The 13,806-nt window shown below is 47.5% G+C and overlaps 1 protein-coding gene across 1 annotated transcript; it reads left to right on the forward strand.

Moving 5' to 3' along the window:
- Positions 1–1,972: 1,972 nt before the first annotated feature.
- CUNH10orf82 (chromosome unknown C10orf82 homolog) lies at positions 1,973–7,469 on the forward strand. Its single transcript, XM_003787137.2, has 5 exons — positions 1,973–2,027; positions 4,707–4,925; positions 6,434–6,620; positions 7,130–7,227; positions 7,360–7,469. The coding sequence occupies exons 1-5, from the start codon at positions 1,973–1,975 to the stop codon at positions 7,467–7,469; spliced, it is 669 nt and encodes a 222-aa protein (XP_003787185.2).
- The last annotated feature ends 6,337 nt before the right edge of the window (positions 7,470–13,806 follow it).

The following is a 13,806-nucleotide window of genomic DNA, read 5'->3' on the forward strand; positions in this document are numbered from 1 at the left end:
TCCTCCCCTGCGTCGGAGCAGCCCCGCCAGCCGGGAGCTGCTGCCTCGAGCTCTCCATCTGGTTTAAGTTTGGCTAGAAAGCTCTTTCCCAGGCAGCCCTTCATTTCGGGGCCCTGCCCGGCTACCTGAAAATCCAGCTCTCCTGAGGGGAGACAGGAAGGGGGGCGCGCAGGGGTTGCCAGGCCCAGGGCGGCCGTCGTGGCCAGGGCCGGGCCCCCCACAGCCCGGACTCGTGGCGGGGCTCTGATGCCTCCGTCTCCCCTTCACAAGGACCGGATGGCCGTTCCGGTCCCGGCTCCATCACCCTCGGTGTCCGCAAAATGGTGGCTTCGCCCCGACCCAGCCAGGCCCGGTGCCCCCGGGGAAAGCGGCCGGGGGACAGCTCCCAGGCCAGACGCTTGTTGGGCAAATGCCGGTTTTCACACCCGGGCCGAGCCGAGCGAGGTGCTGGGGTCGCTTCGCTGAGCTCCCCGCCTCCGGCTCTCGGGGTTCCAGCTGAGCGCACAAAGGCCCGGCGGGGCGGGGCGGGGCGGGGCCGGAACGCGGCTCGGTGGGCCACGCCCCGCCGGCCCAGGTGAGCCGGAGCTGGCGACCCGGAGCTGGCGGCAGCCCAGAGGGTCCCGTCCTGGTTTTCTGGCTCCCTGGAGGACCCTCCCTCAGGACATCTCAAGGCAGGCCTCAGGGCAGGGTTTAAGGGGCCTCTCTGTTCCTACTCTCTTTCTAGAACCTTCAAACAAATTCCCTAACCTCTCTCTTCCGTCGAAACTCTTAGGGAAGCTGTGGGGATTCAACAAGGATGCAGCTAGGTTCAGCCACATTGGCATAGCCAGTGCTGTATAAATATGTTGCCTTTTTGAATCCTCATCTGGGAATGGGTATAATAATAGCATTTATGCAGTGGGGCTGTTGAGAGGTTTGAATAAGTTAACACGTGTAGAGCTTGGTAAGCAGGTGGACCATCTGTGTGGGATGTGGATTCGGAGCTGGGTCTGTGACTCCAGGACCAGAGTCTCTTCTCAGGAGCCCAGAACAGGGGCCTGGACGTGGTCCAGTCCTCACTGCTGTCACCCTGATGGGGGCTGAACTGCCAAAGCAAATCCTGTCATTGCTGACTAGCCGGGCTGTGGCCCTCCCCTGCACCCTGAATTTCTGTCTCCTGGCCTGCAGGGCATCAGTTTGGAGAGATGAACTGGCTTGGGCAGGGTAGTGTCCGCGTGGCAAGGCTCTGGCCCATCTGGAGGGATTATAGTTGATGCCCAAAGAGAGAAGGGGTCTTGCTCCAGAGACAGCAGCTACATAAATGGATGCTTCAGTGGACTCCCTCAGCACTCTCGGCTCACCCATCTTGGACTCTGTTAGCCTTTTGGGACTTCATGATCCCTTTAAGCCAGAATTTAATTTTTCACTCTGAAGGGTCTTCCTGTGTACTGTGGGATGTTTAGAGCATCCTGGCCTCTAGATACCAGCAGCTCCTCAATACCCAGATGTGGATATGACAACCAAAAATGCCTCCAGACATTGCAAGATGTTCCAGGGGTGACCGTGGAGACTGGCAAAAGAAAGAGCTCTGGAGGTGTGAGTGCCTGGTCTCTCCTCTCCCTCGAAGTTCATTGTCATTACAAGGGATCTCCTGCGTCTGGCTTGTCTTTATATTGCCAACCTCTGCTAAATGATGTGGCCACAGTGTGCATATAGTTCATGAGTGTTGGATGGATGGATGGATGGAAGGTGGGGTGGAGGAGAGGAGGCCCAGAAAGATAATAGTGGTGTCGGGTCATTGGGTTATAATTGAAGTCAGCTATATCCCCCGGGTTTGGGTGAAACGATGGTGCTGCTTCTCAGTCCTAATCCCTGGCAAAGGGCACGCTTCCATTTGCAAGGGCTTGCACACACATGCAGTAAGTTCTTGATGCAGGGACTTTTGATGAGACCTTTTCATTCCTCCTTCCCTTCATTAACAGAGAGTGAAATCATGGAATCTTCCCAGACCTTCATGAGAACACTGCCCATCATACCAGGCTACAGTGGTAAGTGTAGTTGGCATGTGCAGCCACGCCAGGCAGGAGAATCCTGATCTCTGTCTCTGTCTCTGTCCTTGCCCTGACTCACTGTACACGTGTATCTGGCCCACTGGGATGATATAGATGCTCTAGCTTTTTTTTTTTTTTAATTTTTTTAGAGATAGGTTTTCGCCCTGTTGCCTAGGCTAGAGTACAATGGCACAATCATAGCTTACTGCAGCCTTGAGTTTGTGGGTTTAAGAAATCCGCCTGCCTTAGTCTCTGAAGTAGCTGGGACTATCAGGCCTGCACCAACACTGATTTTGAAAACGTTTTGATAGACAGACTGTTGCTGTGTTGCTCAGGCTTGTGTTGAGCTCCTGGCCTCAAGCAATCTGCTTGCCTCAGCCTCTCAAAGTGTGGGCATTACAGGCATGGTCACTCTAGCTTTAAAGATACACATAGAGAGTATTCCTTTGCCGAGGATGTCTGACAGTCAGGTTCTAATACACGTAAATGGAGAGATAGAACTTAGGTCAGGCCTAGTAGGCAGGGAGCACTTAATGCCTGTGGAATGGATTTGGACCAGGAGAGCCACATCGTGTGAGGGGAGACCCGTGAGTTGAGGGGACCTTGTCCTTTCCACCTTGGGCTTTCTCAAGTCTCCATAAAAGGTTGTTCTTAGTTTCCCTTCCTTATGTCCTCAAAAGGGAGGGTGGCCACATGTCCGGGTTTGCCAGGTACATGTCTTGGTTTTAACCCTGAAAGTCCTGCATCCACGAAACTCCTCAGTCTTTGGAAAACCAGGACCATCAGTTGCCCTACCTAGAGATTCTTTCTTCTCAGGCTTCTAGACAACTGAGAACTTGATAAGTCACATCCCTGTGGGTGACAAACTCAGTGGTCCTTACAGATCATCAGCTGTCCCATACAGCTGTTCTCAGGGGGATGGTGCTTGGGGAATGTGCAGGGTTGCATAGCCTCACCCTGGTCCTATTGGGTAGTTAAGAGAACAGGCTTTGGATTCAGACAAAGTGAGGTTTGAATCTGTTTGACCACAGTCTGTGCCATTGTAAGTGACATCCTCTCTATGGTAAGTAAAATACTCTATAAAATGGATTTATTATTAATAGTTTCTAGGGCTGCTGTAATAAATTACCATGAACTGGGTGGTTTAAAAACAGCAGAAATGATCTGGAGGCTGGAAGTCTGAAATCAAGGTGTCTGCAGGAAGATGCTGTCTCTGAAGGCTCCTAGGGGAGGATCCTCTCCTTGCTTCTTCCTGTTTCTGGAGCCCCCACCCCCACCCCCCATTCTCTGGCTTGTGGCCACACCTCTTCAGCTTGTCTCCATCTTCACATGGTTCCTCATGTGGCCTTTTCTCCTGTGCCTCTGTGTTTCAAATCTCCCTCTTTTACTTGTAAGGATTCCAGTCATTGGATTTAGGACCCAATGATCTCATTTCTAGATCCTTAAATTAATTACATCTGCCAAGACTGTATTTCCAGATCAGAACACATTCACAGGTATCAGGGATCAGGATTTGGAGATCTCTACTTGGGGGATACAATCAGCCCACTACATGAGGGCTCTAAGATAGCATAAGATTGTTGTGAGAATTAAAGGAGCCAGCATTTATAACCTGTTTTAAACACCTTAGTCCTTATCAATGGAGCCTGTATTCTTAATTCCTATGTGTGTCTGTATGTATACACCAGTATAAAATATGCCTAGATCAAAGTGGCTCTCATGGCAGGGAAACCACTCTAGCAGGGACCTGAGATTCTGTGGTCTCCCTCATGACATTAGGGGAGATTGGCTTGTGCCTGGAGGATTCCCAACACCATCAAGATCAGTCTAGTAATTAGTAAGTAGGTTCTTCCAGAGGTAGCTTATTGTAGGACATGGGGAGGAGGGGTTGGTTTTGTTCAACTTGGAAGCCAGTTTTGTTTTGTTTTTTTAGCAACAAAGGCAAAAATGTTGGGGTTTGATAATAAGAGACATTTGTTTTACAGTTTAAAACCAAGTTCTTAACCTGTTTTGCTCATTTATTCTTCCCCCAAATGGTTTTATTGTGACAAGATTATAGTACTCAGGATTCAGCATCCAGTTTAAATAAATAGTTGTGTTTTACCCATACTAATTGTAATGATTATATGTTATTTTGTGAGAAATGGTGAAAAATTGTTCAAGGGGTGGGTCTTGCAGATAATGAATTTACCTTTTTGTGTACTAGGTCTCTGCTTTTAATAAGCCTGCAATTTCCCAATGGTCCAGCAAGAAAGATCCCAAATTGCATTTGGGAAGTGTCGAGGAAAATAAGCTTTCTCTCTAAAAAGACGAATAATTTCAGTTACTCCTCAGACTATCATTTTGGCCCATTAAATGCTTTCTCCATTTGCCGTTCAGGCTGACGTCAGGGGCTTTGCCATCAAAGAATATTACTGTCATGGTCTTTATTGAAATGGGCCTTCCCTCCACAGCTCCAAGGTCATGTGTATGTGTGTGTGGGGGGGGGTGCTGGGAGGGCCCAGGCACAGTGGAAACAATAACACTGCTTGTATTAATGGTCTTTGGGAAAACGCGGTGCTGTTGGCCAAGGGAGAAGTGCAGAGGGGTGGGCTGAAATTCCGAGTGGGGCAGGCAGGCCCGCAATCCCTAGCTAGCCTCCCTCGCTGAAGGCTGTGACTCCCTTGACTTTTGCAGGCTTTATACCGTATGTTAGCTGCCAGGGAACCTCCACCGAGGATGACACTGTCCACTGTCTGAAAACCTTCCAGGAGAACACCCAGCGCTATAAAGACAGGCTGGAGGAATTTCGCTGTGCTGTGGCCAATACCCCCAGACTGAAGCCCGTCAACTCAGAGGAGACGGTCCTGCGGGTGCTGCACGAGTACTACCGGCAGTACCACCCCACCAGCCTGGGTACCGGCTGCCCGCAGCCACCTTTCCTTCTCCCCTGGTCCCAAGGGCAGATCCTCGCAGGCCAGAGAAACTGCCGCAGAGTCCTCAGCATCCAGCCCAGTTCCAAATCCCCAGGAGTCAGTGTGAAAGGAAGAGGCTCCAGTCCTTAAAATGAGAAAGATACATTTCTGGGGGAAAGGGGCACAGTTGTGATCAAGGAAGGTGTTTTGTGGTGTTTCCAGCACCTTGTGGAAGAAGGGTGTTGATCTGAGAACTAAGATAACCCAGGCAAGTGACAAGAAGTTTTCAGGCATCAGCAATGAACAATTACCATGACTTGGCTGTTTCTCTGACCACTCACAACATGCCTGGGAGATGAAGACTGTTACTCCCGTCTTCCAGACAGGGAAGTGAGGCCTCTGGAGGTAGTGTCACTTGACTGAGGTTGGAGCATGGACTCTGAAGTCAGACCTGGGTTTGAATCCTGCTCTTCCAGGTGCTAGCTGGGTGGGAAGGAATTTCATACCGAGCAAGTGATAACGTAATTATATAATGATAATAATCACAACAGTGATTTGGCCCATGTCATTTTTCAAAATTCTGTTTATTTATTTTTTTGAACTATATCATTTTTAAGGTCCAAAGGCATGTAGGAAATGTAATGGATTCATTGCCTTTATTGTTATTTATTATAATTATAATTGTTTGGGAGCCTTTCAAGAATACATGGTAGTTTACCTGTTTGCTGTGTTACAAGATTTTCTAGGCATTGCAAAGATTATGCTTGCCTAAGAGTTTGGATACAGGCCAGACTACTGCTGTGTGATCTAGGGCAGCTTTCTTCTCCTCTCTGGGCTCCAGTTTCTTTATCTAGGGCAGAGAGAGATGGGTGAGGTGCTCCTAGGTTGATGCATTCCAGCTCTGAAGGTCGGAACTCAGGGGACTAATTAGGCTCTTACACAAGCGGAGGTGGCAGTGGGAACAGCGATGCTTGCCCCAGGTCACCCAGCCAGCCAGAGTCAGAGCCTGGTTCCTGTGCTGAGTTTGATGTGCTTTCTCTTAACCTAGATGCATCTCTTGATGCCCTCTGTTATATAAACCGTCACAGACTTTGTGACGCACAGAGGGATGTCTTGAGCTTTTTCATTAAACTGAGAAAGAAGCAGCATCTATTTAAGACCAAGGAATCAGACAAAGCCAGGTTGAATACTGGCCCTGCCACTTCCTGGCCGTGTGACCTTGGCCACATCTCTCTCGACCTTTTCGAGGTCTTAGTCTGCTCCTTCATACAGTGGAGATAATAACGGTGCCAACTTCTTAGGGTTTGGGAGAGAATTAAATGGATGCTACTTGTAAAGCTCCCCACCAAGGCACCTGGCATGCAGGATCAACCAGGGAGTAGTGGCTGCCCTTAGTATGTCTGTAGGTCTAGATGGGCTCACCCGGGGCTAAGTGTTGGGTGCCATCTAACTCAAGAGCCCTGGCCACTATGTGACTTCCCAATCTTTAGGAAGCCTATCTTTTTACAGAATGCAAAGACATGAGGAAACCTCTCCAGGAGCCCCCGATCCCAGGCTGGGCGGGCTACTTGCCAAGAGCCAGGGTCTCTGAATTGGGCTGTGCCACAAGGTACACCGTCATGGCCAAAAACTGCTATGAGGAGTTCCTGGAACTTACAGAGCGGGCCAGGAGAGCACGTCTGAAACCATACGAGGAGTAAGTCTGGCTCGGGTCCTAACCCTGGGCTCCAGATGAAGGGAGAAGAGCAGCCCTGGCCAGGGGCTGCCCACATGTCCCATCCCAGCACTGCCTGCCTCTGTGTTCTATCTGGTGCAGAGGGACAGGTGCTGCATTCGTAGCTGCAGGGCCTTCCCCGTAGGCAGCCACCCTCTGCTCTCCACCTGAGCTCAGCACTGCCCAGCAGACCTGCCTGTGGTCTCTGCAGGATTTCAGGGAGGGGTTGGGAGGAAACACCGACAAGGCTACCCGTCCTGGCAGCTGCCTGATGTCCATGGGCTCTGAGTGAGCAAGGAGGCAGGGGACACCAGGACACTGTACAGGAAGGCTCCTGTGGCCTCAGTTTTCTGTTCTGTAAAATGATGGTGATGATCCTTATCCTTTAGGATGCATTGTAAGGACTAGAAATAAACAAAACTGTGTGCACACAGGACCTGCCCGTGTTATGTGAATTCTTAGATTCTTTGTGACTTCTGTTCTTGTCTTAGAATGTATGGAGTTAGCGCCACACAACCTTCTGCTGCTTCTCCAACAGTTCCGCAGCAAGAAGGGCTGCTGCCCAAACATCCCCAGCTCACTAGTCTAGGTAAGGAAAGACTCTTTCTTTCTTTCCTTCCTATTCCTACTACTTCTTAAAAAGGGGGATGAAACATGTGCAGAGGCCTCTCTGCTCAGCTGCCTGCCTGCCTATGACTCACGTGGCTGGTTTCTCTTCCAGGTAGGAGCTGCCTTGGTCTTGAAAGACCCCTGAGAGAGGACTCGAGAGCTCCAGTGATGTGTGGCCATGCTCAGATTCCAAATCTGTCTGCAATGGGAAGAATAATTTAGAGCCACTGTCCTCTGTAAAGAATCCAGAAAGCTAGAAGCATAGAATCTTCCAAAGAGAGGTGAACCTCAGGGGAGGCTCAAAACCTGCCATGATTGTATCAGATTCAGTCCCTCATCCACACCCCAATGGGTGATAAGGAAACTTAATAGCAAGAATTCCTTAACTGCCACCTACCCCCGAGCAGTTAGCAATAGCATGTCATTAATGATAAAGACCTTTTATTATCATGTGGGAATAAAGAGGGTACTTCTCAGCACACTAAAGGCTTGTGAGCATACTTTTTCCAGGTTATATTGACCTTGAGCCAGTATGGGGCCATCTCTTCCTGATCCCTGAGTTAACGTTGTGCAGCCTGGCCAGGCTCTTCCTTGAAGACCTAGCTCAGCCTTCTAACCAGGCTGGCACAGATGCTGGGCCCTCCCCAGCCTTGGTTTTTCTGAATCCCAGTCTGTAGGAGGGCCAGACACCAGCTATATTAGTTTTCTAGGGCTGCCTTGATAATGCCTTGATAACACCCAAACCAGATGGCTTAAGATGATAGAAATTTATTGTCTCAGTTCTGGAGACTGAAGTCTACAACTGGGGTGTAGTTACCAGGGCCATGCTCCTCGGACACCTGTAAGGGGATCTTTCCTGCCTCTTCTCAACTTGAGATGGTTTGAGGCCACTTCAGCATTTCCTGCTGCATAGCCCCCATCTCCTGTGACTCTCTCTGTGCCTTCACATGGTCATCTCCTTACAAAGACAAGGGTGACATTGGATCAGGAGCTACTCTACTCCAGTGCAACCCCATTTAATTACACCTGCGATTGCCCTATTTCTAAACATGTCATGAGAGAGGTAGTGGGGACAGGACTTACCATATCTCTTCTAAGGGACATAGTTGAACTCGTAATACTGGATAATATCCTCTCGCCACTGATGAGCACCCTGACCTCCCTCTGCAGCCCTGAGCACACAGAAGAAATCAAAAGCAGCTCCTGGGACAAGGAGGCTGTTGGCATCAGAAAGCTCAAAAATGTGCCCAGGCAAAAGATGCAGCCAGCTCCCCCTGGGGGTTTTTCCCAGGGCAAGAATTTTTTAACTGAGCTCCCTGGATTCCAGGATCCCATGGATAGAAACCAGGAGGTTGGAGAATTTCGATGAGAAAAAAGTTACATTTTCTTTGTTTTGTTTCTTTGTTTTCACTAACCTCCAAGGGAAATTCAGTATTTCCTCTATTTATGAGTGTAAACAGCAGACTATAGCTGTACATGACAGCCCGTTAGAAATCACAGATCTTTTGATATCGTGTGCCATTTGTCTCAAGCGGCTTGAAACTCATCACTACTTTGTAATTCTAGTGGCTATTTACTGTATCTACTCTCGAACATTGCCATTCAATATGTGAATACAGGTAGTTACTTTATCTATTTGTTCTTTTTAATGTTTTGATACTATTTCAATGCATTTTGATATTTCCTTTTTAATCTTATGTATTTTACTTTATATGTTTGAAAACATTTTGAGAAGAGGTTCAGAGGGTTCCTCGCACAGAATTGGTCAAGAACCTTTGTCCAGAGAGATAACCAAGAATGTATATAAAGGTGATTGTCACACAAAACCAAACAACCGCCCCAACCCTACAGAATCTCATTAAAACATAACATGATGGGGGAATACCTTTCTGAAAAAATATTTAGGATGCAGTACATCAAAAAGGTAGGTTCTGAAAATATAGAATTGTAGCTAGCCCATGTATTTCCCTTTCTCTCTCTCACACACACAAATCCTGGCTTTTGTTAAACAAAAGGGGTGAGTGCTAACCTATAATGCTAAGAACAGCCTTTGGATGATGGTACAGTTAATTGTTTTTCTTTTATTTGTGTTTTTTTTCAATTTTCCACAGCCAATAGGTATTGCTTTCATAAGAAGGAGAAAAGTCATTTAAAAAATCCTTATTTGGGTGGTGCCTGGGGCTCAAAGGAATAGGGCACTGGCCCCATATGCCAAAGGTGGCGGGTTCAAACCCAGCCCCGGCCAAAAACTGAAAAAAGAAAAAAAAGGAAAATCCTTATTTGAATTGGCTAAAAGATATTTTAGAGATTGTATGTTTAAAGAAAAAAAAGGTTACCGCTCAATAGAAGAAAGCTAGCTGACTTTCTCTTCAAAGTGCAGGGGCAAAGCGCCAGGAATAGTCAGGATTTTTTTTCCAGCATTTTCTAAACCCTGGAAGAGTGATCCACAATCCCAGGATGGAAACCAGCTGTGAGATCTCTCACCTGCCTGGCAAGGCCATGAGATGCGTGTCTGCCTGGTCTCTTCTCCCAAACCTACTGGCTGCTCAGGGCTCAAGGTTATTGGGGTCTTTGCCCATGAAATGAAAGGGGTTCCAGGACTTCAGTGACTCCTTGCAACTGTCCCCATCTTACTCTCACCTTTGTTACCATCTCATGCATTGATATTCAAGTCACTGACGATTCATTTTGTGCTATGTACCAACTTTTGCAAAATGGCTTGAGCTGTAAAACCAAAACCAAAACAAGAAACAGCCACCCAGTGACAGCGGAAACAAAACTGAAAAAAGATGATTATAAAAATTCTTTAATAGTCTCTAATTCTTTGACAACTTTAGGATGAAGGTTACCAAGTTCCATGTGCAAATCTGTAACTCTTTTGTTTAAGCAGTTCTGCATTATAATTCTTTTCCTTAATCCGCATCCGTTCAGTCTCTCCCTAGCCTATAATTTTTGGAGCCTTGTCTGTTGGCGGGGAGGTAGAGAGGTGATTTTACTGCTCAGTAAATTATCATTATTAGTACAGGCTGCATCCCTAATGAGCTCATTCTTGCCACTAAAATCAATTTCATTACCTGGTAGACAAAATTCACTGGGTCTTTTGTTGGGATAGTTTGACTTCATGCCAAGAAAGTGCTCCTTTAGGGTCACTTTTTCCCTCTTTCTGTACAAGAATTGATAGTTCTCCCTGAAGCCGGTGTTGGGAGGGGATGCCAGGGTTCTCTGTCCCTGCTCCCCTTCCCAGAGTGGTGACCAGTAAGCTCTTAACAGGATCTCAACCACAGCTTTAAATTAATGTTGCTCCAGCACAGCTGTAAAGTGCACAGGCAGGAGTCAGACTCCTTGGGTTCATCCCTCAACGTGGCTTTTTAATGGCTGTGTGTCCTTAATCTCTCTGAGCTTCAAATTCCTACTTTGTAAAATGAAGATAATAAAAGTGTCCACCTAGTAGTGTGGGTATAAAGATCAAAAGATTAGGCAGGTGGAAGGCGCCTGTGGCTCAAAGGAGTAGGGCGCCAGCCCCATATGCTGGAGGTGGTGGGTTCATACCCAGCCCCAGCCAAAAACTGCCAAAAAAAAAAAAAAAAAAAAGAAGAAGATTAGGCAGGTAAATTTGCCCCACATGTGCCCAGTAAACATTAGTTATTGTCAGCGACATCAACCACTGGGATAAAGGGACCAGGAACAATTGCTATGGCTGACACAGGTTAGTGGTAGGGAGGTGATGTCTCTGAGTCCACACAGAATAGGATTCGGAACCAGGAGCTCCTAGTCCCCAAAGAAGTGCTCTACTCATCCCAGACTTTCCCCCTGGATTCTATCCTGTGAGGCAGGCAGAACTGGTATGATTAGTCAACAATAAAAACAGCAACAGCTGGGCACGATGGCTCACACCTGTAATCCTAGCACTGTGGGACGCCGAGATGGGTAGATTGCCTGAGCTCACAAGTTTGAGACCAGCCTGAGCCAGATGGAGACCTCGACTCTAAAAGAGATAGCTGGGTGTTGTGGCAGGTGCCTGTAGTCCTAGCTACCAGGGAGGCTGAGGCAAGAGAATCTCTTGAGCCCAAGAGTTGAGGTTGTTGTGAGCTATGACAGCTAGGCACTCTACTGAGGATGACAAAAAAGACTTTGTCTCAAAGAAAAAAAAGAAAAAGCAAAGCAAAACAAAACACACCAGCAACAGCAGCAGCCAATGATTATAAAGTACTTGCTCATATCAATTCAAAGTCCTTACCTGTAATAGCTTATTTAATTAATATACATAATTCTCATTTTACAGATGGCAAAACTGAGGCACATGGAGCTCATTAGGTCACACAGACATTAAGTGGTGGGGCCAGGCATTGTGCCTAGGCCGTCTGAGGTCAGGGACTGCGCACTTAACCTTCAGGCTGCTGTACTGCATGTTCTATGGATCTCCTCGGAGGCCATGGTTGCAGAAACATGAACACTTCTGAATAAGTCATGGTTTCAACACTGAATCAATGCAGAGAGAAAACAGATGAGGGCATCAACAAGAACACAAAAGCATAACCAGGCAGAGCCTGCAGACTAGGGTTAAAGACATTGTGTGCTGGGCTTTGGGGGTCCTCACACCTATTTGTGCCGTGTAACCACTGAGTGACCTTGAACAAGAAACTTAACTGCTCCAAGCCTCCGTGTTCGCAGTTGTAAAATGGTAACAATGCCTTCCTCATGGGGATATTCTGGGGGATCGAATGAATAATGTGCACGAAGGGCTGGCTGGGTGTGGCATTTTGCAGCATAAACCTTGTAGATCTTTTCTTTCCTCTTTCTTGAAAGACAAAAGTTGCAAGGTTCAGTTAAGGATGGAGACTGGACACCTTCATCTCCTGGCCCTGCTCCAAGGCCTTGCTCAGCAGCTCCCTGTCCCATTCCAACAGTTTCCAGAATTGGGGTCTTGTCTCCTTCTTTCTCAGAAGGCTCCTGGGTTCCTCTGCAAATGACCTCTTCTGAAAACGTCCCAAGTTTCCCTTGGTGCCTGGCCTAGAGTGAGCACCCCGCGACATGAGCTGTCCTTAGGGGAGGCTGCTGTGCAGATGGAGTCCCCATCCATCTGCCCTCTCCTTGACAGACCCTTATTTTTGGCTGATGGGGTAGGTGTGTGTGGGGCGGGGGGCAGGAGTGGGGCATACCAGCTTCTATCCATATTCAAATTCAAACAGGATTTACTTAGATTCTCTAAAGGCTGAGAAGGAACATGCAGCTTAGCTCTCCTGATCAGCCTGGGGTGCCATCCGGAAAACGGGTACCAGAAGCTGGGCAGCCAGCCCAACACCCTTCAGACTTCAGTTCTGACGAGTGCTCTTCTGAAGGTCCAAAGAGGGCAGGAGGGCCCTGGCCTCTCTGTCTGGCTGTGGCCCTTCTGGCCTCTCCAATCCCCAGACCGTGCCTCCAGGATCTGGGGTCTGTCAGCCATAACAGAGCTCTCGCCCAATGCCACTTTGCTGGAAACCATTTCCATTTGCTTAAACTCAACCCAATCTTTGTGAGCAAAGTCTTTTCAACCTATTTTTCTAATGGCATTTCTGACAATGTTATAATTCGTGGCGGCTGTATTTATTTATCACCTCTGTAGGTTGGCATTGTTTTCCTTTGTTATATTCTTTCTTCCCCTCATTTTATCTATTTATGAACACTTTGAGGACCTTTTAACCGGTGTGTCCAAAAAAACCTTTCTATTAGATTTATTGCTATGAATCCAGTATTTTATTTGAGAGCTACCTCAGCCGCTTGCCCTGAGGTGCCAGCCTTTTTAATAGGACATCAATTCCCAAGGCCCTTCCTTCTAAGCCAGAGGTTGAAAATTCTTTCCATAAGGAGACAGACAGTAAATATTTTAGGCTTCCTGGGCCATCCAGTCCCTGTTGCACTATTCCATTCTACCGCTGGAGCAAGAAAACAGCTTAGATGATACGTAAAGGATGGGTGGCTGTGTTCCAATAAAACTTCATAGACATTTTAATTTCACATAATTTTCACGAATCACAAAGTCTTATCTGTTGAATTTTTAAAGAAACCATTACAAACTGTGAAACCATTCTTAGCTGGAGGATCATACAGAAACAGGCAGCCCATTGGCTCTAATTCACTGACCGTTGCCCTAAACCATCAATACACCCAAGAGGATGGTGCCGGCCCATATGTAGTGGTAAGTGGTTTATTCTGTAAGTGATGTGGGGCAAGCAGAACCCATTGAGAGACACCCTCTTGGAGGATCCTGAAGCAGAACCTCCTACAACCCGAATGCAGAGAATATAGCCCGAACCCACTGCCCAGGGGGAGGGGGACAGAGTATGATTTGGAGCTTGTGTTAGCCTGGAAAAAGCCTGCAACTGCTTGAGAGAAATGGTAGAAACAAAGGCCTTGTAGAGGCTTTTCATACCCTGCATTAAAGTTAAAATCTAATTTAGATGAAAATGGATGCATAGAAATTAAGTGTGCGTGTGTGGCTTTCGTCGCTAAGTTGTATACCCTGTAACGACAGCTTTACCAAATTTATTCCCTTGGCTTGAAAATAAAGATGCTTTTTGAA

Source organism: Otolemur garnettii, unplaced genomic scaffold (genome assembly GCF_000181295.1).
Source record: "Otolemur garnettii isolate 467f Iridium unplaced genomic scaffold, OtoGar3 scaffold00021, whole genome shotgun sequence".
In the NCBI taxonomy this organism is placed as follows: domain Eukaryota; kingdom Metazoa; phylum Chordata; class Mammalia; order Primates; family Galagidae; genus Otolemur; species Otolemur garnettii.

What these genes read in the sequence shown, in the direction of transcription:
- CUNH10orf82 (XM_003787137.2), top strand. Translation starts at nt 1,973, where the DNA reads ATGGAATCTTCCCAGACCTTCATGAGAACACTGCCCATCATACCAGGC. An exon ending in CATCATACCAGGCTACAGTG is followed by an intron (nt 2,028 to 4,706) that starts GTAAGTGTAGTT and finishes TGACTTTTGCAG; the next exon opens with GCTTTATACCGTATGTTAGC. An exon ending in TCCCCAGCTCACTAGTCTAG is followed by an intron (nt 7,228 to 7,359) that starts GTAAGGAAAGAC and finishes TTTCTCTTCCAG; the next exon opens with GTAGGAGCTGCCTTGGTCTT.